Below are 27,161 nucleotides of genomic sequence, written 5' to 3' on the forward strand. Positions count from 1 at the left end.
TCTAGATTTCGCACACGAGAACGTTATCTTGAGAGCTTGTTCTATGATGCATTTTTGTAAGACGCAGTATAACATATAGCTATTTAATAACTTATTGAAAGATTGATACAGAATGAATAGACAGGCGGGTCAGAGCCTTCTCTTGTATCGTTACTGGTAAGAAAGAAAAAAGCAATTATTTATGACGGACACCCAGGCAATCAATAAAACTGATAGGTTGGATGAGTATCTAAAGGCCCATACACACTGGGCGACTTTGAGCTGAAAGTTGCTCAACACAGCAGGTTTGAGCGGTTTTAAGCTCAAAGCCGCCCAGTGTGTATACCAGCAGATGAGCGGCTTTCAGGACGGCTTTGCATAGCGCTCCGCAATGCAACGCCGTCCTTCCCCCCTCCGTCGGCGCCGCGCAGGAGTAAAGCCACTCAGTGTGTATGCACTGAGCGGCTTTCCCCCGCAGCGATGAACGCGATCATCGCTGTCCATACACGCTGGGCATAGTCGCCCAGTGTGTATGGACCTTAAGATTGAGCCACAGCAACAATCTTAAACAGGCAAATCTGTAAACCCGTCATGTCACATCCACAACTAAGCTAATTGGTCACAGGGCATATATGACACAGTGTAAAAGTATTACCAAAAGTGGGAGGACCGCGGTCAGTGCCGGTATGAGCAAGAATATTAACCCTTTGAGTGCCAATGTTGCTGAAAATGCCAGCGTTGCTCACAGCGACTGTTCTTGTAGTATACAGGTGGGAAATTTTCTTCAAAGGAAAAGAAGTACTAAAACACGAGGACATGCACTGAAACTGGAGGGAGGTAGGTTCAGGGGAAATGTTAGAAAGAATTACTTCACAGAAAGGGTAGTGGATAAGTGGAATAGCCTCCCATCAGAGGTGGTAGAGGCTAAGACAGTAGAACAATTTAAACATGCTTGGGATCGGCATATGAATATCCTTACAAAGAAATAAGGATCAAAAAGGGTTGAGTTTACCTGAAGGGTAAAAAAGGGGCAGACTAGATGGGCCAAATGTTTCTTATCTGCCGTCAAATTCTATGTTTCTATGTTTCTATATATAAATACAAATACAGCCGAGCCAATTAATTGAAGTTTACATATTGTACCCATAAAGGGAGAACAGTCGCTGTGAGCGGCGCTGGCATTTTTAGCAGATATTTTGAGGATCTCTCACAGCGACGATGGCACTAAAAAGGGTTAATACTGGGCAGCAATTGGGGTCATTTCTCCATATTTTAAACAACACGTTCACCCCTTTCTTGAATAGTGTCACTTTAGCCAATGCTTTGGTAAAGGAGTCTAGTTGGCATTACCTGTAAAGCCTCCATGTTCAAAAATGGATCCTGGTATTTTCCAAGATTGCTCAAAAACCACTGCACAGACTATTTTAATGACGGTAACAATGCATTTGCCACCATAAGCAAGCAGGTATTCTATAGGTAGGGCAGCAATGCACCTCAGACACATAAACAACAATCTGGACAACCAGCGAGAGGCACCAAGCAAAGTCGGCCTTAGCTAATTTGAGGTCTCCTAGCACCGTTGCTAGATCCGCCCCTTACCCATTGCTCCTTATTCACATTACACCACACTTTTTCTCCTTATTCACTCTGCACCACACAGTAATACCCTTTATACAAAGGCCCATGGGAGGAGCATCTGCTACAGCTGGACATGAACTGCAGCCCTCTTCCAGGGCAGGTGGCCATTTTTGTTACTGTCTACTGCTGCCTCCACTGTCTCTGCACCCGCGCTGCTGACTCAGTTGTATGAGCTGCATGCCCCTAGGTATTCTGAATGCCCTAAGCATTTGCCTAGTTTGCCTATGCACCACCTACGGTATATAATCGGTAAATAATCCGCCACTCACCATTTTCGGTGTTCTCGTGCTCAGTATCGGTGAGGGTCAGGTTAGAGTTGGCTCTGCTAGACAGACAGGAGCTACGGCCAGACTTAGTGTTCCGCGCCCAGAGCCTCACCGGGTGTTCAGGAGACAACACGCAGTCCCCTTCGTTGTCTGCATCATTATCCCCGGTCATAGAGTAGCCGCAGTGTGGCAGGCCAATATTGGTCCGGTACAGTGTCCCATGAGGCGGTGTAACTTCACCAAGACCCAGTTCGTGTAACGTGAAGCTGCCACCTGCAACGACACAAAAGAAATACAGTAATCACACTCACAGGATTGGTGTCATTACAGGCTGACGCTTTTCTGTATAAAACACATAAATATAATGATCTGTAAATAAAAAGACATATTCCCGGACACTTGATTTATTGTCTTTTCATTTTAATCCCAATAACGAAAGGAAGGCTCTTTTGAGGACCGGGTACTGCCACAAAATTTGGGTCCATGTTCTCGATGTGCACATAGGGGGTGATTCTCTGGTGATCGGATGGGGCCCAATTTGGCCCTGTTCCGATGGTGGGGGGTCTGTGCACGTGTGAACGAGGGGATTCGGTTGGGCGGCGGGCATTCAGCTGGGCAGCGTTTATTTCTCACTAGGCAGCGAACGACTGCTACTTAGCGAGACAACCTGAATTAGGCCCATAATATATACAGGAGGAAGACAAAGGCAGATTTGGACACAATGAAACGTCAGGTCAATTGGCATGTTCTCCACTTCTATATATGACATTTACTGGGACTAATCATTTATTGTTTTACATGCAGCGTGAATACTGGCTACTTTGGCATGTAGCCTACAAATGCTGGGAAGCTTTGACCTTACACTTCAAATTAGATTTGAGTTAGGAAACACCCATCGCACATCTAACTCTCTTTGCGCATGTTCCATCCCTACACCCCCCGTAGTGAAAACTGGTATAGCGATGAATCATCCTATAAACCTCCCATTCTTCCTGGATCCTGTGGGAAAGTCCTGTTTGAATCAGTTGTCTCCCGCTTCCCTGCATTATAAACCAAATCTCCAGATTCTTTGTATTCTTTACTGCAGTCAGTATCTCACCAAGAAATTTCTGAGCAAGAAGGACAGTGATTTGCAACAGTCTCTAGTGTGATTTCTTTCCTGGCTCATCAGCCCCTGCTGTTGAAGCTTAAAAAAAACCTAGTGGGACCCCTGGCAGAGTATACAGCTTCCCTGAACTCTGTTATCTGTGTCTTCTTATCTCAATGTCTGCTGCTGCCAGAACTGTGTAATGTTTTATTAGTAATCTTTAGTTAAACACACAAAAAGGAAAATATGGATATGAGCAAATCAGTAATACATTACAAAAATATCAAATTGCATTTGGAATTGATTGCACAGACAATTACATTTATCACATAGTTTGTGCAGAGTGAGAACGAAAGAAAAATCACAGTAAAGCATTGCAAACAAGACTTAATATACATTTTTGAAAATTTTCCAAAATATATTGCTACTCATGTTTTATAGAAATTTCTTGCAATAGCCATTTGAGTTTAGATTTGCCCAAACAGTATGTGGCGTTAGATAAGCCCTCTGGGTAAAGCATTACACCAGTGTTTTTCAACCACTGTGAGCCATGAGCTGTTCTCAAGTGTGTCCCCAGATCTAGAGATGCCCAAACCAGTTTACAGCCACCACCAGTTCAACTGTCATTTACTGGTCTCTTCTTTTCATGTAAAGGCCAATGTATTTTATTTTTGTTACCTGTGGGGACTAGTGTGATTGTTTTTTATATGGAGACTAATAGGTTTGTTTTTTTTCCTGTATGGGCCAATGTGTTTTTCCCTGTGGGGATCTCATTGTGTGCCTTACCAATTTTAAAATCTCATTAAGTGTGCCGCAAGGTAAAAAGGTTGAAAATTACTGTATTACACTATTAACTACCAACTATAGTCTTCCTGAAACTAGTTTTTAAAAGTAGGCGAGTAAAGTCCATTTCAATCCAAACACGATTCCATATCTTTGTTTTTTATCTTCCCCCTCTGGTTATGGGCCGCTAATATTAAAAAGTTAACTACAGAATAATGGGGTAGATGAATTAAGCCTGGAGAAATGATAAAGTGGAATGTTTTAACGCACCAACCTATCAGCTCCTAACTGTCATGTTACAGGCTGGGTTTGAAAAATGACAGCAGCTGATTGGCTGCTATGTTATCTCCACCCACTTTCTCACTTCACCAGGCTTAATAAATATTATGTATCACGACCACTTACAGGTTCGTTTTTTGTTTTTGAGTAACGTAATGCCAGCACTAGACATGGAGTGAATTAAACATCCCCATCTGCGTGTCACACTGGGATGCATGTGACTCGGGGATCCAATAGGGGCATAGGGCTGGCTGGTTGACTGAGTTTAAGATAGCAGGAAGAGGAGGAGACTTCCTCTTCTTCCTGCAGAATTCCCCGCCCTCCCTTCCCTTTTGCTTTACTGAGGGTGGTGGGTTTTAATCGCGTTAGCTGATAGGCGAGAAAGAACGGCAGGTTTAATCAATTTAGCTCACACTTCGTGTTGACGTTTATTGGCTTGTTTTCGGTGCACTCACCTCTCATTGGCTTAGGCCTTCGCTGGATCACCCGTTCGGGGACAGCGACCCCACCCGGCTGGGTGGGTAGTCAATGCTGTTGGGTGGAGTTGGATACCGCTTGTTTTGAGTTAGGCCAGTTACGTTTATAGTTGGGGTGGAGATATAGTAGTAGCCGTTCTTTCTTGGCCACCATTAATTAAATAATCTAATTTTAATAATCAATCTAGCTTAAAATATTTCTACAAATAAATCAGTTAACAATTTCTGCCAAACCTATGCCTCCGAGTCTTTATTTTGGGTTTAGTTACAGTATGTAAGATAAGAATGTATAAAGTTTGACATGCTAAAGGGACACATAAGATGTTGGGATGTTTAATGCAAGTTGCGCCGGTTTAAACAAAGTTTCTGAGTCAAAAAGAGCTGACTTATTTTTTTTTTTTTTTTGCTACTTCTCCAACACGGCAAACTTGGAACATCTAGCCGGCGAAATAATTTCGTATACTTCACACCTTTCCTAATTAACCAAGGCAGGTTGCATTTCATGACAGGCTTGACAGGCAGAGAGACTGAGAGGCTTTCACAGCTTTTAGTTTCAGCAGCCAATCTCATGGTACAAAGCAGCCTGTGATAATTGCAGCCAGACAAAAGCTTCTTGCCTTGACAAAACGCTGCTCTGCTCAACTTCAAATGTTCTGCTAAAGTTTTAAAGATTAATCAACTTGATTTACAGAGCAGTTGTAATTTGCGCCGGGCTTTCAACTGCAGAGATCTGTTTTTATTCCTACCAAGGTGACGGTGACAAACATGGTGGAGGATTTCAAAGAGAATTCAATGGGAATTTCTTTTTTTTTTAATTTTGTTGAACACTAATAAGCTTTTTCTTTTTCAGGGTCTTATGGCACGGACATCAGAGCCATTCCAGTCGGAGTGTTTTCTGTTTCTCATGTGAAAGACATCCATACAGAGCAAGACATGTGTAGCGCAGTATACATTGGTGGTAGATTGTTTCGCGGTCCATGGACCGGAGTCCGTACATAAAAAATATAAAGAGTTTTGCTTGGTTTCACATTCGCGAGGAAGCCAAAGCAACATTACATAACTTTAGATCATGGTCTGATAGAGGTCAAAAAATGGAGACTGCTTTCAGCTAAGCTGCTGTGACATCACATTGATCTAGTGGGTTTTAGCCTAAAGCTCAGTGTTACTGGATGCGCCCTAGCTACAGGCGACAAGTGTTTACAGATTGGTTTTGCGTCCCTTGTGACCTGGGCCATTAAGGGAATCCATTTTACCAACCGTAACCGCCTTGACTGACTCCACCCATTGCACAGTTGCTGCCACCAGTTCCTTCATCGTGGCAGCTGGAACCACATTCTGCCCGCTGTGTATGCATAGATACACTGCTGCCACCGCTCCTGACTGGTGTTGGTTGACCCGCACTAGTCATTGACCTGCACCAGGCCCTGAACAGTGGCTGGCGGAGGGAGGAACTTACAGATGCTGGGCTCACTCTATGACAGCTCGGACACAGAATAGCGTTTTGCCCAGTTCTGTAGGATATGGATGCACTCGTTGTTTGGTCAAGATGTTTATTGCTCAAAAAAGGATTTAAAAAGACTAAGTCCATCGCTAAAGGTGCTAAGGATCCTTCACCACATACAAGATGCTTTACAGTAGGTGTCTCACCTCTCAGTTATTCCATCTTTGATGTTTCTATTACACAGATTCTGTCTATCATTTCTCTATAGCATCCTAGAAAAATAATCTTGTTCGTTGCCATGGGAAACGTCACCTTTTTTCATTTTTTATACGTTTTAGTAAATTTACCCCAAAGTATCTATATAGTTTGTAGATGAGCAAGGTTTGTATTCACTTCCTCAATGAACACGGGTACAGGAAGGCAATTCGAAAATTAACAAATGTTTTCCTCCTATCATTCAAGTCTCTGTAACGAATGTAGAGGAAATTCTTGAAAACAAATTGTTGTAATCCATATCCCCTGGACACTTCTACACAGGTTGTCTCTTCTGTTTCCAGAGGAGGAATGTACTAAGGACTGTTCCCAAAACATCGATGTATATCGAATAGCTTTCAGCGATTGTTGGACTGCAGCCGATGGCAATTTTTTTTTACTGCCCCGTCTGTCCCCGAGTCCCATCTCTCCCTGCCTGCTACCATTGCCGGAAATAGATGCCCTTACAGAGTTTTTTAAGTTATCTGTATCTACGTAGGTATAGGTTATTTTATTTTACTTCAGCTGGATTGTACCCCTGCCTGTGACACCTATCACCATGGAGAGGAGGAGGGGGAGAATAAAGCCTCCCTGTATGGTCCGGGCATGCAGCAAAAACAGGAACGGTCCAGACCACACAGGGAGGCTGTAATCTCCCCTTCCCATGTCCCTGGTGAAAGCTAACACAGGCATCCCCCTGGACAAGACACCCCACGGACCGGACAACCCCCGGACCAGACACTACAAACTCCGGAATGCAGAGCTTGATGTCCGCTCCGGTGTTCCGTGGTCTTGTCCGCGTCCGGTTTTTCCTTAGTCCCGTATTATACCAGTGGCGTAAGTTTGTCACAGTTGACCGGAGGCAAGATATATATTGGTGTCCCCCCCAACCTTATATAATATAATAGTATATGTGTCTGTTCTGAAATATGTGTTTTATACACACACACACATATACAGTATATTGAGAGAGAGAGAGAGAGAGAGAGAGAGAGAACACATATATATTTCAGCGATCAGCTACAGAAGGGATATCAATGGCTTTCAATTAACTGATTTAAACTAGCATGGGAGAAGAGGTGCCCTCTTGGGAGCAAGAGCCCGGCGACAGATGACTTCATTGCCTCCCAGAGTTCTGCCCCTGTATTATACTGTATATATTTGTTGATCCTTGATCAGCTTATCAGTGAATAGATTTTGTACAGACTGTGCCGCTCTATACTTCTGTTCCCCTAGAAGCTCGTTAGCGTATCACGGGCACATCGCACAACCTTACTCACTGCTAACGATGGCTCATGATGGCTAGGAAGGGATTAATACAATGCATGCCGGCTTCTTTACCTCCAGCAAGAGCTGCTGCTAATACAATGCTATCTGTTTTTATCAATAACCGAGTCTAATACGGAGCACTAAAATGCAATTTATTAGCTATTTACTGCTAAATTAGACGTTTTGCAATTACGTTAAGGGATGTTTGCAGCCGACGAAGCCATTCCCGGCACAATAAGGTGTTTCAGACGACAGGAGCGTCAGTAAATACTCTCTGTATAATGAAAGAACTTCACAGAAGCCTGGGTAATGTACAACTTCGCAGCACCAGCCTGTACGACCCACAGTATATAGAATTTCAGGACTTCAGAAGTGGCTGAAGCCTACAAGTCTCAACTGTAAATCTGTCCGTTGTGATTTATAGAATGAGAGGTATTGAGAAGTTCCTGTAATCGGCAACTTTACCGTATGAATCTGGTAAGGTCGGCCATAAATAGAATCTCAGGAGTGAACGGTCCTCTGTCATCTACAATGTAACAGTGTCAAACTGTGGGATCACTCAGTAAATCGCCGCGCCTCAATGCACTTCACGCTTTTAATGACATTTTTGCGCTATTTATAAAATGACACGGACATTGGCCCTTATTCTGGTTCACTCGCAAAGGCAATTTCCTTCTCAAATGGACAAAATCATGTGCACTGCAGGGGGGGGGGGGGGGCAGGTGTAACTTGTGCAAAGAGAGTTAGATTTGGGTGGGGTATTACTTCAAATACTGCAGTGTAATAAGAAAGCATTCAGTATTTACCCTGCACAGAAACAAAATAACTCACCCAAATCTAATACCCCTTTCACATCGCACTTTTAAAACGGTATATTGCCGTTTCTTTTCCATTTTAAAACGTTTAAGGCTGCAATGTGAAAGTGCCAGAGTTGATTTACCGGTTAAAGTTAGCCGGTATTTCAACACGGTTAAAAAGCAGAGTCCTACACGTTTCAGAGCCGTTTTTTGGCAGTTTGAACATCTCTATTTCAATGGCTTTAAACGTGTCCCTTGGGGGTTAAATGGGTTGAATGTTTGAATGGTATTAAATGATTTTTAAAACGGTTTTCACCTGCAATGTGAAAGGTCTCAAGGCTCAGACCCGTTTTAAAGTCCCATTTAAGAATACCGTGTCATTACCCATTTCTGCAATGTGAAAGCAGTATAACTCTCTCTACACATGTTACATCTGCCCCCACCTGCAGTGCACATGGTTTTGTCCATTTGAGAAGGGATTTGCCTTTGCGAGTGAACCAGAATAAAGGCCATCTTGTGATCGGTGCTTCTTCTGTGCGGTGTTAAGCAGAGTAGTGCCGCCACCAATTCTTTGGTCTAATGTTTCATTCTCAGAGCTGCAGTAATTTCGGAAACAGGAGGAGGTGGTCAGCCGCTTGCCCCGTTCTCGGATCGAAAGCCGCAAGTCAAAGTCAGCCCAGAGTGACTTCGATTTGCAAGCGGTGGAAAAATCATTCGATGGTCGGCGACCATCGAATGAGTTAGGCCCTGTGCGCTATCCTGCGAAGGGATGTTTATGGAAAACATCCATTCGCAAAGCTGGGGGGGGGGGATGCGCAGACCGTGGTGGGGGGGCATTCGCAAGCACGATGTTAGAAAGCTCGCTAAGAAGTGAATTTTCGCATGCCAACCAGAACCACTCCCTTATTGCATAGGCATCACATTAATCATGTACTGTGCTTAGTTAGAAGAAAATAAATATGACAGTGAGTATATAGTTGCAAACAAGAAACCCCGCATTGCAGACACCAATGTTAGTATCAATACAAAATATAATGTTACTAATGTTATATAGAAATCTGTTGCAACAACAAGCATTTAAGCATGGACGCGCCCATATGTGGAGCTAGACACGCCCATATATGGAGCTAGTCACGCCCATTGGGCAGAGTGTAACACGCCCCCTTGACATCCTAGTGTAATCTCCACGATTTTACTTTTTCAAAATTAGGCAAGTATAGCCAATCACTAAATTCCTACACATCTCTTTGAAATGTTAGAGTCAATTTCCAATACTGGCTGCGAGTTTGCTGGTTCCCCCTATGTGTTGACTGGTGGTCCAACCGCATTGCTTTGTAATGGCCACTTATTAGCCAATGAAGTTCCCTCAGAGCTGGAGCATGGCTTTTCAGCACCCTAGGCCTCAATCTACTGCCCCCCCCCCCCACCCCCAATCCCACATTTCCATTAATACTGTACCAACTTTCCAGCCCTATATGCGAAAGATCGGATGGGGCATCTTAGAACTTCCACGGCCTCCACCTGCATTAAGTACAACGAAGATGACTTAATCATAGATATCCTTCATCTTGTGATAGGCTGACTCAGTGGTGCCCCCCCCCCCCGGTATTGTGGCCCTAGGCAGCTGCCTAAGGCTAGATTCAGCCTCAGTGGGCAGCTGTGGCCAGGGCCAGATTAATGGCTACTTGGGCCTGGAGTTGTAAATGTTCAAGAGCCAATACTGAGAAGGGCAGGAGATGTGAAAAGTGCTGTGTGGGTTCTAAAAATGAAAAGAGGTGATGTTGCCCATCACAACCAATCAGATTCTGCCTTTCATTTTCTAGGATGACCCTCCCTAGGAGCTAGATGAGCCTAAGGGTGAACAATCGTCCAATTACTGGCACTCACCAGATCGGCAGAACTCATCGACCTCTTGATGGACCATGTCTTTCACTCTACTGCTGTAGGACAGCCTGGAGTCTTGGTCGTAGGCCTTGAGAGTCTCGCTAGAACTGTAAGACTTCTGCGGTACCTTGCTGTCATCACTGTCGGCTGAGGAGCTGGTGTACCGGCGCTCGGTGTCGTGCCGCCTGGTCAGGGATCGGTAAGGTTTCCTCTCTTTCACATCCATGGCACAGCGCTTCTCCTCAACATTGAACAGAACTGTCCTCGGAGGGGAGAGAGGAACCGGTGGCCGTTCTGTGGGAAGAGACAAGAGCGTTGGCAATGAGTTTACATCGAAGAGTCTTTTTTTATTTTTATTTTTTTTCAGGCCACTGAAATTCCATCACTGCTAATAACATGAAATATTATTGGGACATGTGCGACTAACATGCCAAGCGTGGGTCCGTAATGTGATTAGCTCACGCCCGTAATCAAATACCTCTCGGTAACATATGTCCCTGTTTCTATAACTATGGCGCCATTAATAATAATTATAAGCCGAAGGAGAAATGCTGACACACAGGTGTGTTGGAGATTGCTGTCACTTCAGTAAGATTAATAGCGCCAGACTCGCGTTCGGCTGACATACAACACATGGCGAGCAGAGAGTTACACATCTTTATTCTTACAGGAACACTCTCTGAACTTGACTTGTCCTGACAGCTGTTTCTGTTCCAGCCTAAAATACAGCAATATCACAGATTAACCCCCCAATCATTCCCAAATACTCAGGTAAACAGAAGGAAATTCAGGAGATGATCAGCAGGAGAAATACTGTATTTAAGATAAAGGTGTGCGATCGGCCTTTCATTCACAGCGTTGTGCATTGACCAGAATAAGGTCCAAAGTGTAATAACTGACATGCATGCTTTGCTGATTTAACTTTTTGACTTACATCAGAAGGCACATTTCGACACAGAAGGTCGACACAAGCATTAAGTCAACAATGGGAAGCTCGACATGAGTTTTTAACGTTTTTTTTTTGTCCTGAATTTCGCTGTAAGTGGACATTGGCACTGTATGCAGTAGCGCATGCAGGGGGGGGGGGGGGGGGGGGGTTCTGAGTACCCAGAAACACCCCCCCCCCCCAGGAATCTAAGGGCCCTAGTCTGAAAGCTGAGGGTCCCCTCTTTCCATGAGTACAAGAATTTTAAAAATCGGCCCTGGGGAACCAGAGATATCTGACTTCAAATGAGTGGTCCCCATCCAAGCCTGTTAATTGCTCTTCCCAGTCAGATATTTCAGGTTTTGTCTGACTTAGAGTTTTTCTGAGGGTATATTCCAAAAGCTGGGACTCTTCCCCCTTTGATGGACACTAGTCAGCAGCTGGTTACTGCTCCAGCTCCACACACCTGGTATGTAGTTTTATATACTCGTTGGCAGATTGCTCTGCCTCCTGAACTCTGATCCCCTCTGATTCCTGATTCCATTAAAAGCTAAGAAATCTAGTTCCAGGAACTGGAAATATCTGCAGTCAAGCAAGCTGTCCTCCCACCAGAAAATTATGAATAATAAGCCCACTCCACTATACACCCCTCCTCTGCATATTAAACATCCTCTACCACCCTGGAAGTAATGAATCAGGGCCCCTTCATTCAGCCCAATGCCCCCTTCTCCCACCTCATCTCCCACCATCTGTGCAGTAAAGGGGTAATTAGTGGAAATTACTGATCCAGGCCCTACATGCTGAGCGGTTGATATAATACCCCCTACCACCCGCGGGATATCAAAGCTTCCGCTCATAGCACCCCCCACCCCTACCGCTGGAGGATCGGTAGGGGCCTCAATACATTGCTACATTTACTAAGAACACAAACGACTCAATCATATTCGTATTCTTAATACAAATGAATACGACTGAGAATGGCTGTAATCTGGACAAAATACGATTCGTAAATATGGCAGATTTACTAATCTGCCGTATTTACGGATTTGTATTTGGCCGATGGCGTAGGCAGGCGTATTCTTCTGGATTCGTATTCTTTTTTAGCGGCCGTATATACAATATACAAATACTAGTCGTCAGCCTTCATGAATCAGCTAGACCCGTTCAGGCTGCAGTGTAAAAAAAAAAAAAGTGAAAAAATAAATAAATAATTTAAAAAAAAATCAGCGTGGCCCCCCCAAGGCCATAGCCAGCCCCAGGCTCAAAGAGACGGTCCTGGTTTTAAAATATCAGGGAACAAAAGATATAGGGGTCCCCTGGTTTTTTTTAAATAGCACCAGGCTCAAAGGCCGGTCCTGCTTCCTAAAATTTTGCAAATCAGCACCAGGCTCAACCAGCCAGCAGAGTAATTTTGAAATGAACCATGCTGCCATGCCAGGGGTTCAAATACACTTATATTGTTTCTGTGCATGGTAAATACTAACTGCTTTTGCATGTAGCCCATGCAATTAAGATTTCAGTTTGAACGCACTCCTCCCAAATCTAACTCTCTCTGCGCATGTTACATCCGCCCCACCCATGTATTTGCTTCTTTGCTTTATTTCGAAGAATGAACCAGGCCTTGTGTGAGAAAAGGTAATTTCAGAATGCTGGAAAAAAAAAAAAAGCAGTTGACTCCCCTCCACCGGTAGCTGAATTATGATGCTACACGTAGATGCTAACAGGACCAATTTTCACGTTGCACACACACAGGCGTCCTGTTAAATAGTCACTGAGCTACATTAAAGCTGCTGGCTTTAGTTCATTCCCGCAAACTGAATTAATAGGAAAAGTACCGTACAGTTCATTTATATCATACACGCTAAGTAAATTTAAAAAGAAAAAAAAAATAATCTGATTTTCACGACGGAGTGAGAGACTGAATTGTAAAACGAAATGAAAAGGCAATTTGTAAAATTGTGTATATAAAAAAAAAAAACGTGGGTATAAATATTAACGAAGTGCGAATAGTGTGATATTGGACAAGAACAAACAGTCGTCTAATGACAGCTTTTTATTACTTGTTAAAAGGGCCCCTAAAAGAAATCAACCTTAAATCTGAGCGCACACGTAATAAAACACTTTCTTATTTCCTAAACATACTTAAAAAATCAATTGAATTTCTGTTAAGTAGCCTATTTTAATAATAAACAGTAATTCCAGCTGGATCACACATCATTTAACTTGTGTGGGGCTGGAGCGGTGGCAGATGATAAGATGGATGGACCGAATGAGTTACACAAACAGAACGTACACCTGGCCGGCGGCCACGGTATGAAACTTTTATTAGGAAAATGACATTCTCCGCTAATGAATGGGCTTGGCCTCAAGCGTCAATTAAACTCTAAGCAATACAAATACCAGTTGCTTCTGGCTCAAGTAAACAGGCCTGCAAAGACCAAAATTGCACAGGGATAGCGCCGCTCCATAGAATGCAATCCAACCCAAACCCATACTGTATCCTGCACTGTACCCAACACACGCTGTATCTCGCGTATATCTAAGCCACACTCTCGTATATCTAAGCCACACTGTGTTCAGCCCGCACTGTATCTGACGTGCACTGTAACCAACACTGTATCTGACCCACACTGTATCCTGCACTGTATCGAACACTATATCTGACCATCACTGTATCCTGCACTGTGTCTGATGCGTACTGTATCATGCACTGTATCCAACCTGCACTTTAACCCACACTGTAACCCTGTGTGTGCACTGGTGCAGGCCCTCTGTCTGTTGGTTATTGCCTGGAAATCCTCTCTGCTTGATCTGCTACTGGTAAAGCTGACCTGCAATCTCTCAGCACCTGCACAGTGGATACACGATATGTGAGCCTTTGCTACTGCAAGCCTGAAGAGATGACCTGCAATCTCTCAGCACCTGCACAGTGGATTGCAATCCTTTGCTACTGCAAGCCTGAAGAGCTGACCTGCAATCTCCCAGCATCTGCAAAGTGAATACAGAATTTGCAATCCTTTGCTACTGCAAGCCTGAAGAGCTGGCCTGCAATCTCCCAGCATCTGCTCAGTGAATACAGGAATTGCAATCCTTTGCTACTGCAAGCCTGACGAGTTGGCCTGCAATCTCCCAGCATCTGCACAGTAAATACAGGAAATGCAATACTTTGCTACTGCAAGCCTGAAGAGCTGACCTGCAATATCCCAGCATCTGCACAGTGAATACAGGAATTGCAATCCTTTGCTACTGCAAGCCTAAAGAGCTGACCTGCAATCTCCCAGCATCTGCGCAGTGAATACAGGAAATGCAATACTTTGCTACTGCAAGCCTAAAGAGCTGACCTGCAATCTCCTAGCATCTGCACAGTGAATACAGGAATTGCAATCCTTTGCTACCGCAAAGGATGGAGAGCTGACCTGCAATCTCTCAGCATCTGTACTAATTTATTGAGTTTGCAATCCTCAGCCTTGTCATACCTGAAAGATTGGCCTGTAATCGCCCAACCTCTGTTCATCAGTTTTCTTACAAACTGCTCCTTTAGGTCTGCCTGCCAGCAACTCCCCAGCTCATGCACCTCAACTGCCTGGAGTTCAGTCAGTCTTGTCTTCCTGATTACCACACTCCTGTTGTAGCCTTATGACTCTTGTCGGATCAGTAACGGGTGACCTGGGCAGAGGGCCACAACCTGCAGGTCGGGTGACGTGAAGTCCGTGTCCCCGTGAGGGGCCTCTGGGGAATATCCCTGATTTGTTAGACTCTGCACCTCAGCCTTCCGCTTAGTCAACTACCAGTTACTGATTCTGACACACCTGAACTCCGGTATTCCTAACACAATGGTTCTGCCTAAAGACACACCAAGAGTGATTGTGGCTTCCAAAGACACACAAGTGGTAATTGCACAGTGAGACGCACACTTGCACACTAGAGGAAGGGCGGATTCTAGCACTGCCGCAACATTGCATGCACGATTATGGCAAAGTGTGCTTAAACGGTCGCAGTAGCGCACAACTTTAGACTCAGCCCCTTTGCTTTGCCAAATCAGAGGCTGTTTTTTAAGCTTTATTTACATTTACTACTAAAAATATATATTTTTAAATGAAAGAACGGGGTCTGGTTCAGTTGCACTAATGACACTTATGAACACACCGAGGTGTGTAAAGTGCAACTAAGGCAGTTGAACAAAGATTGCACAACACACGTGATCAGTAACTGTACCACCTCATATAAACAGATGTGTGAAACATTGTGTCACAACGGATTGTTGTGGATCCACTGGGGGCGTGGATTCTGACAGGGATGCCAATGGTGGAGAAAGAACTGCTGGTCGAATATACTGGCGTCTCATAGGAGTCTCCAAGGAGTTTGGCTATACTCCTAATCAGAGGCGCGGAGTCTAACTGAGTGGCGGTTTTCACCAGGGACCCCCGCAAGGGTATTTGGACTTAGCTGCGTTCACCCAGCAGGTCGCGGCCCCCCAATCAGGAGCCTCCAAGGAGATTAGGACGCTTGCTGGAACAGATGGATATAGCTGTACTCAGGAGACGCTTGAAATAATAATAGAACTTAGGAGACACTTGAAACGTGAACTGAACTCAGAAGGCACTCGGAGGGTTAACAGAACTCAGGAGACACTCGGAGGGTTAACAGAACTCAGGAGACACTTGGAAGATAAACTGAACTCAGGAGGCACTTGAAGGGTTAACGGAACTCAGGAGGCACTTGAAGGGTTAACGGAACTCAGGAGACACTTGGAAGGTAAACTGAACTCAGGAGGCACTTGAAGGGTTAACGGAACTCAGGAGACACTTGGAAGGTAAACTGAACTCAGGAGGCACTTGAAAGGATAACGAGATGCTTCTGATTGCAAACAGGACTCAGAGAGACCTGGAGCTGTGTACACTCTCACTGGCTGTCAGCAGGACACTGAGCAGAAAGCAGAAGTAGCAGCAGCATTGGAGGATAGGCGGCCCAGCCTTTTATTCCTCCAGGCAGTGATGTCACAGGCCCAACCTTCAATCAGAGGTTATATCAGACCCTGCTCCCTTCTGCCTAATGCCACAAGCAAGATGGCGGCACCTGTCCCAGGAGCCGACCACGGGAACAGCCGGACCCCCAGAGGACCTACCGCCGTCCCTGCCAGTGACACCAAGTCGGGGAAGCACTGAGTGACGGGTGTAGCACCGCCAGGAGTACAGCGCCCGTGCAGGTGAGTAATGCATGTGGCGCAATGCTCTGCAGAACCGGCGGCGGCCGGAGGACCTGACAGTACCCCCTCTTTTATGAGTGGACACCGGACACTTCTTAGGATTATTTTTCCAAAACCTTTCAATCAAACGAGGTGCATGAATATTGGAAGCATCGATCCACATTCTTTCTTCAGGACTGTATCCCTTCCAGTCCACTAGAAATTGTACCTTCCCCTGTCGTCGTCTAACATCCAATATTTGTTTTACTTCGAATTCTACATCCTGTTGTACTCGGATACCGGACCTTCCAGGTGGAGTTTTTCGAAACTGATTGAGAATTAAAGGTTTTAAAAATGAAACATGAAATGAATTGGAGATTCGTAAGGAAGATGGTAGCTTCAGCCGAACGGCTACAGGATTGATTATTTTTTGGATTACATAGGGTCCAATGTAGCGAGGAGCAAATTTCATGGATGGAACCTTGAGACGAATATGCCGAGTTGATAGCCAGACACGATCACCAACTTTATAAGGTGGAGCAGCACTTCTTCTCCGATCAGCACTGAGTTTGTACCTACTGGAGGCCTGTTGTAAGGCTTTTTGTACATTTTTCCAAATGTTTGCAAAAAATTTTACAGAAGATTGAACTGCAGGTAATTCATTACCAGGGAGTTTGGAAAAGTCTGGGACACGAGGGTTGATCCCATAAACAGTGAAGAAAGGAGTGGTTCGGCTGGAAGAGTGATAGGTGTTATTGTGAGCGAACTCTGCCCAGGGTAGGAGTTCAAGCCAATTGTCCTGTGAGGATGATAGGTAGAGTCGGATGAACTTCTCCAAATCCTGATTAACTCTTTCAGTCTGACCGTTGGTCTGAGGGTGGTAGGCTGTAGAGAATTTTAATTTAATTTGGAAGACGGAACAAAGAGTCCTCCAGAATCGGGCTACAAACTGGACACCCCGGTCAGATATGATTTCAAGTGGTAAGCCATGTAAACGAAAGATCTGGGTTATGAAAAGGTGTGCCAAAGTTGGTGCACTGGGAAGTCCCTTCAAAGGGATGAAGTGGGCCATTTTGGAAAAACGGTCGATGACCACCCATATAGTATTGTAGCCATTAGAGGGAGGTAGATCCGTAATGAAATCCATGGCTATATGGGTCCATGGTTTCGCAGGAACTGGAAGGGGTAGAAGTTTCCCTACAGAGGGTTGGCGTGAGGTTTTATGTCGGGCACACACTGGACATGAAGATACGAAGTCCTGCACATCGGTTCTTATCGTTGACCACCAATATTTCCTTTGGAGGAATTCTAAGGTTTTTCTTGCACCAGGATGCCCGGAAAACTTGGAGTAGTGGGCCCAATGGAGTAATTTCTTTCGGAGGGAAGGCCCTACATAAGTCTTGCCTCTTGGAATATTGACTATTCTGGTAGCCGCGAAGACAGAGGAATCCAGAATAGGATATGGCTGTCTCTCCTCAGCATCAGGAGAACAAGAGCGGGATAAGGCATCTGCTTTAGTGTTCTGGGAACCCGGACGAAAGGAAAGCTTAAAGTTGAAGCGGGTGAAGAACATCGCCCACCTCGCCAGTCGTGGGTTAAGGCATCGGGCGTTTCGGAGATAGATCAAGTTTTTATGGTCCGTGTAGATCTGGATGGGAAACTGAGCTCCTTCGAGGAGGTATCGCCACTCCTCAAGTGCTAACTTGATCGCCAGAAGTTCCTGTTCCCCGATTGCGTAATTTTTTTCAGCGGGTAAAAACCTTCGGGAGAAAAAACCACATGGATGTGTGGATCCATCTTCATATTTTTGAGACAGAATGGCTCCTACAGCCTCAGAGGAAGCGTCCACTTCCAAAATAAAAGGTCTTGCAAGATCTGGCTGGTGGAGAACAGGAGCAGAGATGAAGGCCTATTTCAACTGTTGGAAAGCGAATAGTGCCTGAGCAGAGCAAACAGCCGGATTGGCTGCCTTCCGAGTTAGAGCGGTGATGGGTGCAACGATGGTGGAGAAACCCCGGATAAATTTCCGATAGTAGTTGGCGAATCCTAAGAATCGCTGCACTGCTCGTAGAGTAGTGGGCTGAGTCCAGTTTAGAATCGCCTGAACCTTCTCTGGATCCATTTGTAGGCCTTGACCAGAAATTATGTATCCCAGAAAGGGTACGGAGGCTTGCTCAAAAATGCATTTTTCAAGTTTACAATATAGGTGATTATTTCGAAGTCGTTGAAGAACCTCCTTCACTTGTGACCGATGGGACTCTAAATCTTTGGAGAATATGAGGATGTCGTCCAAATATACTACAACGGACAGATACAGTAGGTCCCTAAAGATTTCATTCACAAAATTCTGAAAGACTGCGGGGGCATTGCTGAGGCCGAACGGCATGACCAAATATTCGTAATGGCCGTCCCTGGTGTTAAAGGCCGTTTTCCACTCGTCCCCCTCTCTGATACGAATGAGATTGTAAGCCCCTCTTAAGTCTAATTTGGAAAAGACAACCGCTCCCTTAATGCGATCAAAGAGTTCCGGAATCAGGGGCAATGGGTATTTATTTTTTATTGTTATATCATTCAGACCTCGGTAGTCTATGCAGGGTCTTAGGGTTCCATCTTTCTTCTTGACGAAGAAGAACCCCGCTCCGGCCGGGGACGAAGAAGGACGGTTGAATCCCTTCTGTAGATTCTCGGAGATGTAGTCACTCATTGCTTGGGTTTCAGGGATGGATAGGGGATATATCCGACCACGTGGAGGCATCCCTCCTGGAACCAGATCAATGGGACAGTCCCACTCGCGATGGGGAGGCAGGATATTAGCTGCTTGTTTGTTAAAAACATCAGCAAAGGACTGATAGGGAGCAGGAATTCGACTCTTCTTATCGGAGGAAACTGACTGTAGAGGTACCACTTTCATTAAACAACCTTGAGAGCAAGATGGACCCCAGGCTACAATTTGCATAGCTGACCAGTCAATCTGTGGATTATGTTTCTGAAGCCATGGCAGACCCAAAACCAAAGGAAAAGTGGTTTGAGGGATAACAAAAAATTCTATACTCTCTCGATGGAGTGCCCCTATACCCAGTGACAGCGGTGTCGTACAAGACTCAATTAACCCGTTCGGGATGTAACTCCCATCAACTGCAGCCAGACGTAGTGGATTTTCAATTGCTTTAATGGGTAAAGAATGTAATTCAACAAAATTGGCAGAAATAAAGTTCCCGGCAGCTCCGGAGTCCAGAAGGGCTTGGATCATCAACGTCTGACCTGCGAAAGAAAGTTGCACTTCAATGACGGAATCGGGCATTGTGGAGGAGGTAGAGAGTTGGCCCAATCTTACCTCTTTCTCTTTGCCCTGGGTTACTCGACTGGTGCGAAGGGTACATTGAGACACTTGATGACCGGCCTGTCCGCAGTACAAACAAAGTCTCTCTTGGAAACGACGCTGCCGCTCTTGGGGAGTGAGTCGAGCCCGATTTATCTGCATAGGCTCGTCGACTGTTGCGGGTGAGGAGACCTGAAGTAGTGGCGGAGGAGTGCTCCTGTAACGATCCCCTCGAGATCTCTCCGCCTGACGCTCTCTGAACCTCAAGTCAATTTTATTGCAAAGTGAAATAAGTTCATCTAGCTTGACGGGTAGGTCACATGACACTAGGTCGTCTTTCAACCTATCCGAGAGTCCACTCCAGAATGCGGATACTAGTGCTTCTTCATTCCAAGCGACCTCGGAGGCTAGGGTCTGGAACTGGATCACATACTGTGCGACCGGACGATTCCCTTGCCTTAGCCGCATGATGTCCTGAGCAGCTAAAGTTGCTCGACCCGGTTCATCGAAGATTCTGCGGAACTGGGTTATAAATTCATCATACTGGGAGAGTAGTGGATCGTCCCTCTCCCAGAGAGGAGATACCCAGTCCAGAGCTGATCCCGACAAAAGGGAGACAATGTAGGCAACTCGGGACTTGTCGGTCGGGAAGCTTGATGCCAGGAGTGAAAACTGTACATCGCATTGGTTGAGGAAACCCCTGCACAATTTTGGGGTTCCATCGAATTTGCTGGGTGCAGAGAGATGTAGATGCCCTGGTGATGCTGACGGCAGGGCTACCACCCGGACCGGATCAGGAGCAGGCGGGACTGGAACCTCTCGAGAAACAGAGGCCTGCATTATTTCTTGTCGATGAGCAATATCCTGGAGACCTTGAGTTAGCTGACCTTGGGAGACCTCCAAGCCTTCCAGGCGGGCCACAATTCTTTGCAGTAGCTCCGTATTAAAATCGACCCCGGGTGTGGAATCCATTTGGCTGCTGCTAACTGTCACAACGGATTGTTGTGGATCCACTGGGGGCGTGGATTCTGACACGGATGCCAATGGTGGAGAAAGAACTGCTGGTCGAATATACTGGCGTCTCATAGGAGTCTCCAAGGAGTTTGGCTATACTCCTAATCAGAGGCGCGGAGTCTAACTGAGTGGCGGTTTTCACCAGGGACCCCCGCAAGGGGATTTGGACTTAGCTGCGTCCACCCAGCAGGTCGCGGCCCCCCAATCAGGAGCCTCCAAGGAGATTAGGACGCTTGCTGGAACAGATGAATATAGCTGTACTCAGGAGACGCTTGAAATAATAATAGAACTTAGGAGACACTTGAAACGTGAACTGAACTCAGAAGGCACTCGGAGGGTTAACAGAACTCAGGAGACACTCGGAGGGTTAACAGAACTCAGGAGACACTTGGAAGATAAACTGAACTCAGGAGGCACTTGAAGGGTTAACGGAACTCAGGAGGCACTTGAAGGGTTAACGGAACTCAGGAGACACTTGGAAGGTAAACTGAACTCAGGAGGCACTTGAAGGGTTAACGGAACTCAGGAGACACTTGGAAGGTAAACTGAACTCAGGAGGCACTTGAAAGGATAACGAGATGCTTCTGATTGCAAACAGGACTCAGAGAGACCTGGAGCTGTGTACACTCTCACTGGCTGTCAGCAGGACACTGAGCAGAAAGCAGAAGTAGCAGCAGCATTGGAGGATAGGCGGCCCAGCCTTTTATTCCTCCAGGCAGTGATGTCACAGGCCCAACCTTCAATCAGAGGTTATATCAGACCCTGCTCCCTTCTGCCTAATGCCACAAGCAAGATGGCGGCACCTGTCCCAGGAGCCGACCACGGGAACAGCCGGACCCCCAGAGGACCTACCGCCATCCCTGCCAGTGACACCAAGTCGGGGAAGCGCTGAGTGACGGGTGTAGCACCGCCAGGAGTACAGCGCCCGTGCAGGTGAGTAATGCATGCGGCGCAATGCTCTGCATAACCGGCGGCGGCCGGAGGACCTGACACATTGACTTGGGTCAAACTCTGACATCACTGCTCCACAAAGAATTTGCAGATGTTTATACACCAGGTTCTAACAGCACTGACCGACATTTCTGCAAATCCCAAATAATATTATCTTATACTATATAATCCTTTCTTTCCTAAACTAATGGGATTTTCTCAAGCGATTAACTTAATGCTGTGTTTGTCCTGGTTCTGCAGCTGAGTCTCTCTGCTGTGTAGCACGTCGGCGATTCTTACCGAGCAAACCCGGAACACTCCCACAATATATTATTTTCCAGCCGAGAGCCCCTAATTCTGCCTAATTCTGACATCTGTAATAATATGATTAATGATTAATAGGTGCCTTACGAGCGGTGACCACTCTGTGATACACAAATAGGCCAAGTGCAGCAGGGAAGGCAAACCGCGTCAGCATAACTCATGAAAGTGCGTTGTTAATCCGCTCTCAGTAATTACCAACTTGTATATTGGTTCAGTGTGCAGAACACTATAGAATGAATTTTGTGGTGCCGCATTGTATTCTTGTATATTACACAATTTGGGGGTCGGCGAATTGACAGAATAATGCACAGATCATTGAGATGGTTCTGTCTTTAAAAATGTGTAAAAGTTAAAATGAAATAAAAAATGGCGTGGGGTCCCCCATCCTGAGCATAACCAGCCACGGGCTCAAAGAGCCGGTCCTGGTGTCAAAAAATCACGTGGCAAAAGAAATAAGGTCCCCCTTCATTTTTTAAAACCAGCACCAGGCTCAAGGGCCAGTCCTGGTTCCCAAAATACGGGGGACAAAACGAGTATTTTAAGAACCTGCACCGGATCCAACTAGCCAGCAGGGTAATGCCACAGCCGGGGGTATTTTTTATATAAGTCCCCCCCCCCGGCCAAATAATTTACCCCCTGACCGGTCAGCCTGGGCAGGGAACCATGGGGAAGTGGGGACCCGCCCCCCCAATGAAGGTGTCCCCCCTTCAGAATTTACCTGCCCAGGCTGAAGCCCAGGGCTGTCCCCGATTTCCCTTGGGCGGTGGGCATCGAGCTGATAAATGGTGAAAAATAGAACCAACTATTGTGTATTGTGGTGGTATTACAAGGCCCGACAAGCCTGCACCGCATGCAGGGACTTGGAGAACCACAAGTCCCAACATGTGGGGTATTAAAGGGCCCGCTGAGACATTTAGATCCTACTATAGATCCACAGGTTACCTGACATACATGAACTGTTGGTAGAGGTTGAGGACAGGTTTGGCCGCCCCTGGTCTAGAGGATGCATTCTCATGGATACTGCAAATATAATGTCTTACTTCAGTGTTTGGTGACCTGTACTCGTATTCACGCCCCACAGGTACAAGTCTAGTGCTGCCGTCTTCCACACTGAGCTGCCTGCGCTTAGTTCCATCAGCTCACCACATTTTTTTGTGCCAACCTTTTAACATTTTTTATTATGTTTAAATTATCCCGGCCAGCGCAAAAAAAAACCTTGTTCATATTAAATGACTAGCGGAACTCACTTATTTCCTACGTTTATGTATTTACTACAGATGTACAGTAAGCTGATGCCTTTGAGCTCTATCGCTTAAAATATGAGTTGAATTTTAGTTAAAAAATGAACAGCATGAACGACCATCGCAGATCTATGTGCAATAGCTGTGATATGCGGTTATACTAGACGTGCCACTCTTTTTACACAATAATATGCCATATGATCTATCTGAATTCCTGGACACTTACCATTTTTCATCTCTCTCATTACTTCACCTCTGCAAGCTTAGCCCTAGTGACTGCAGGGTATCATTTAGCTATATTCTCCATCCTCTGCTTAGCTGTACAATGTTCTGGAGGCATTTTGGTGACATTATTACCCTGATAGGCAGGAGAGTAAGGATAGGGTTGGGCACTAGGGTAAGGTTAGGGTTAGGCTCCTGGGGAGGTTAGGGGTGGGCAGTAGAGGAGGGTTACGGTTAAGGTCATGGGAAAAGCAAAACATCCATTGGCAAAGCGGCGGGGATGTGCGGACCGTGGTGGTGGGGGGCGGGCATCCATGCGGGCAGCTAGCGCCATTAAAAGCCTCGCTAAGCAACGAAATTTCCATCTTATCGTGTCAATCAGAGTCATCCCCCAATATGCGTATACACTGTGAAATGTGGGGTCATCATTTATCAGGGACGTATGGCCCTATTCAGACCCATTCGATAATTGGACAACCACGCATGCGCGCATTATGCAGTGCGCACGTGGTAGCCGAACGTGCAAAGACATCCAGCAATCGAATTCACGTGTGCAGGGAGGCATTTACCTGATTGCAGGACTCCGAAGATTCGCAGCCCAGTGATCGGGTCATTCTGATCCAGAGACCGGTGCTGAACAGATTATTGATCTAATGGCGAAGTGCAGTATTATTATTTATTATTCATTTTGATTTTTATTATAGTTTTATAAACCTATAATACTATAATATCAGAACAAAACATACAACAGCTAACATCGGGGGCGGTATAAAAGAGAAAGGGGCCTCTGCGGGCCATTGCGCTACACTCTACTGCTGTGGTCTTCCATTACTTTTGTACTGAGCATGTGCATGTCTTCGGGATAATGACGGCTGTGCCATTTTTCAATGATTTCTGTAATACGGTAATGCAGCAGGAGGTGTCACGATTCCTGCGTGCATTATGGCCCTAAACTATCGGATCAGTGTCCGATCATCTCTGACACCATCGCTCGGCATTGACCCTCTTCTATCCTCCAGCTTTGTATCTGAATTTAATAATAATTAAAAAAGGAAAACAACAACTATAGACTTTGGAGGCCTACTGCTTTCCTAGGCGGATGCTGCTTCCAATCCAGGAGGCCTGTCAGCAAGTAACCAATACAGAGCCACTCGGATTTGTCAAACTGCTCTGATTGGCTCGTTGGTGCTTGCCGCTGCGTGGGGCAATAGCCGCAATGAGCCTGGCTGTATTAATGTAATGTGTGCATGTATCAGGAGAGTTGACTTGAACCGTAAGGTCAAGACGGATGAGGTGCAATGTATGAATTTGTCTAGTTATCCGTAAAACTCCCGAAGCCTGCTGCGCGGCATATTTGTACACCTTACGTCATTAAATACGTCCCTATGCGCATTTTTTTCCCAAGGCTTTGCAGTTTAATAAACCTGGGCTTGCATTAGCTAATATTATACCTACTGTTTCTACGCAAGGTTTGACACGAGAAGAGTTTGTGGCCAATTAACACTTGTGAATTTCCTGGCTGTACAGGAGGATTGGGTTACAGGGAGAATAGTTAAACTCCAGAATTAATTTCCCTCGGGGTCTCATGCAACCCGTCTGTATTTGAGGCCTTGTGCCGGTCAGTCCGTGTTAAACTTTCTATAACAACCCATAAGCCCTCGTTACCAGACCTGCCTCTATAAATTGTGAGGTCTTAATAAAACTGAAATTTACGTTTAACTGGGAAGCTTAAGTTTAATCCATTTTAAATAAGATATTTACCTCTCCAAAGAGCATTATTGTCCATATGGGATCACTAACGCTCCTCCGTCGTCTACACACAGGGGGTAATTCAGGTCTGCTCGCTAGGCTTTCCTTTGCTTAGGACTTACTTTTCTGCTGCACGGTTTTATCCAAATTTGGGGCGGGCACTGAGGTCATGGGATGTCATCCGTCCAACCTGAGCAAGCCGAGGAATGCCTACGTTCCCTGTAGCCTGCCCAGCGTTTCTATAGCTGGTTTTTGTGGGAATGGCCGGGAAACGCCGGGTGTCCACCTTGGAACGTCAGCTGCCTGTCAATCAGGCAGAGAGCGCCGCGGCGAAGGAAAAATTCACTGAAGACGCTCGCTGCGGGGGTCTGCAAATATACGCATTAACGCCTATGTGCATGCACAGTCCCCGACCATTCAAGATGGGGCTGAATTCGCTGCCCAACAAACGAGCAGGTCTGAATCGGCCCGTGTCCAGTACGTTCACTAGGGAGCCTCGTGCCTCGTTCCTACGTCTCACTGGTTCTTGTTGAACTGATAGGTTGAATACAAAAAGGCAGCCCCCCATACCCACTAAGTCATACGTGCACACTCACGCAGAATGGTCAGATATTGGGGTGAATGATGAGAGTAGACCGGCCTCTGGCATCAATCTTGGCTCTTCCTCCGTTGCACAGAGCCACAAATCATTGTAAAGCAGGGAATGGTGGTGACACGATTTCCTGAACCTCCCACTTGGACTATTCCTGGTTCCTGGGGCCCAACTTTGGGAACTACGAGACATATGGGCCTCTTTGTCATTTAATATTTACGGGGTATCCCCCCAAACCACCCATTTCCTGCTGGGTACATGGAAATATTAGCTATCTCCCAGATCCTAGAGGTGCTGCAGCAGGTGTCCAATATCTGCCAATGCCCCCTTTATTTTCATCCTCAAAAGCAGCGGCCATAGGTTTATACTGTATATGTGGCCCTCCAGATATAGGGCGGGATGTACTAAGGGGAAAATGCGGTAAACCCCCCAGTTTACCGCATTTTCCTATGTATTAAAACCCGGCCACACCGTTACCGCATAATAGGGTATCGCCACTCAAAGATACCCTATAGAAGCCTATAGACTTCTTTTCGCCGCCCGCCGCAAACCCGCCAACCCCCCTCTCCCCCTCCCTCTGGCTTACCTGGTCCAGGTCCTCCTGGGGGGAGGAGGTGACGCCGGGGACAGCCTGCTTAGCTGTCCCCGGCGTGAGGGGAGCAGGAGGCGGCAGGGAGGTGACGGAGACTCCCCACACACCACATTACAGGTATCACGGGGGGCCTCCGTCACCGCATCGCGATGCCAGCCGCATATGTTAGTACATATGCGCTGGCATAGCGGTGGACGGGCGGCGAAGGGCGGCGATGTATATTAATACATCTCGCCCATAGTAGCTGATGGGTAGGATTACTCTATAGTGAATTTGTACTGCATGTATGCATGAGTCCGCTCTGGCAGGGCTTACACACAACGCTACCTAGAGGAGACGATGGGCTTAATTCACAGATTATTAATTTATTAACAGTTGCTTATATAGCGCAGCATATTCCATTGCGCTTTACAATAGGAGACAGTTATACAACAAACCGGGTAAGGAATGAGGGCCCTGCTCGCAAGCTTACAATCTGTAGGGAAATAGGCATTAGTTCCACCAGAATGGTGTGCTGTAAGATACGGTGACCCAGCAGTTTGGCCAGGGGTCAGGAGAATGTGGATACAGTATGTGTGGCCTGTACAGTGGGGATGTGGATGTTAGATAGGAATAGTATATAGTATGAAGGTTAAGAGGCTGATTCTGGAATTCTGCAGACGAACAAAACCATGCTGCACTGCAGAGATAGAGAGTTAGATTTGAATGGGGTGTGTACAAACCAAAATATCATTTGCAGTGTAAGAATAAATCTGTCTAACATTGGCGGGCTACATGCAAGAGCAGCCACTCTTTATCCTGCACAGAAAAATCTAACCCACCCAAATCTAAAGCCCTGAAAACGCATATAAATAAAGGCAGAGGATATGCTTAAGTTTACAGACTATGGCCCTTATTCAGATCTGAGCTCAGTACAA

The 27,161-nt window shown here is 45.9% G+C and overlaps 1 protein-coding gene across 19 annotated transcripts in view; it reads right to left on the minus strand.

Annotated features, from left to right (window-relative positions):
• TENM4 (teneurin transmembrane protein 4) overlaps positions 1 to 27,161 on the minus strand; it is a 929,900-nt gene that overhangs the window by 396,500 nt on the left and 506,239 nt on the right. For all 19 annotated transcript variants that reach the window (XM_083170223.1, XM_083170225.1, XM_083170235.1 and 16 more), the window contains 2 exons: positions 10,155 to 10,445; positions 1,887 to 2,156 (listed from right to left, as the gene is read on the minus strand). In XM_083170223.1, coding sequence (XP_083026349.1) covers positions 1,887 to 2,156; positions 10,155 to 10,445 — 561 coding nt within the window. The remainder of the gene's footprint in view (positions 1 to 1,886; positions 2,157 to 10,154; positions 10,446 to 27,161) is intronic.

This window comes from Crinia signifera, chromosome 2, assembly GCF_055691185.1.
Source record: "Crinia signifera chromosome 2, ASM5569118v1, whole genome shotgun sequence".
In the NCBI taxonomy this organism is placed as follows: Eukaryota; Metazoa; Chordata; class Amphibia; order Anura; family Myobatrachidae; genus Crinia; species Crinia signifera.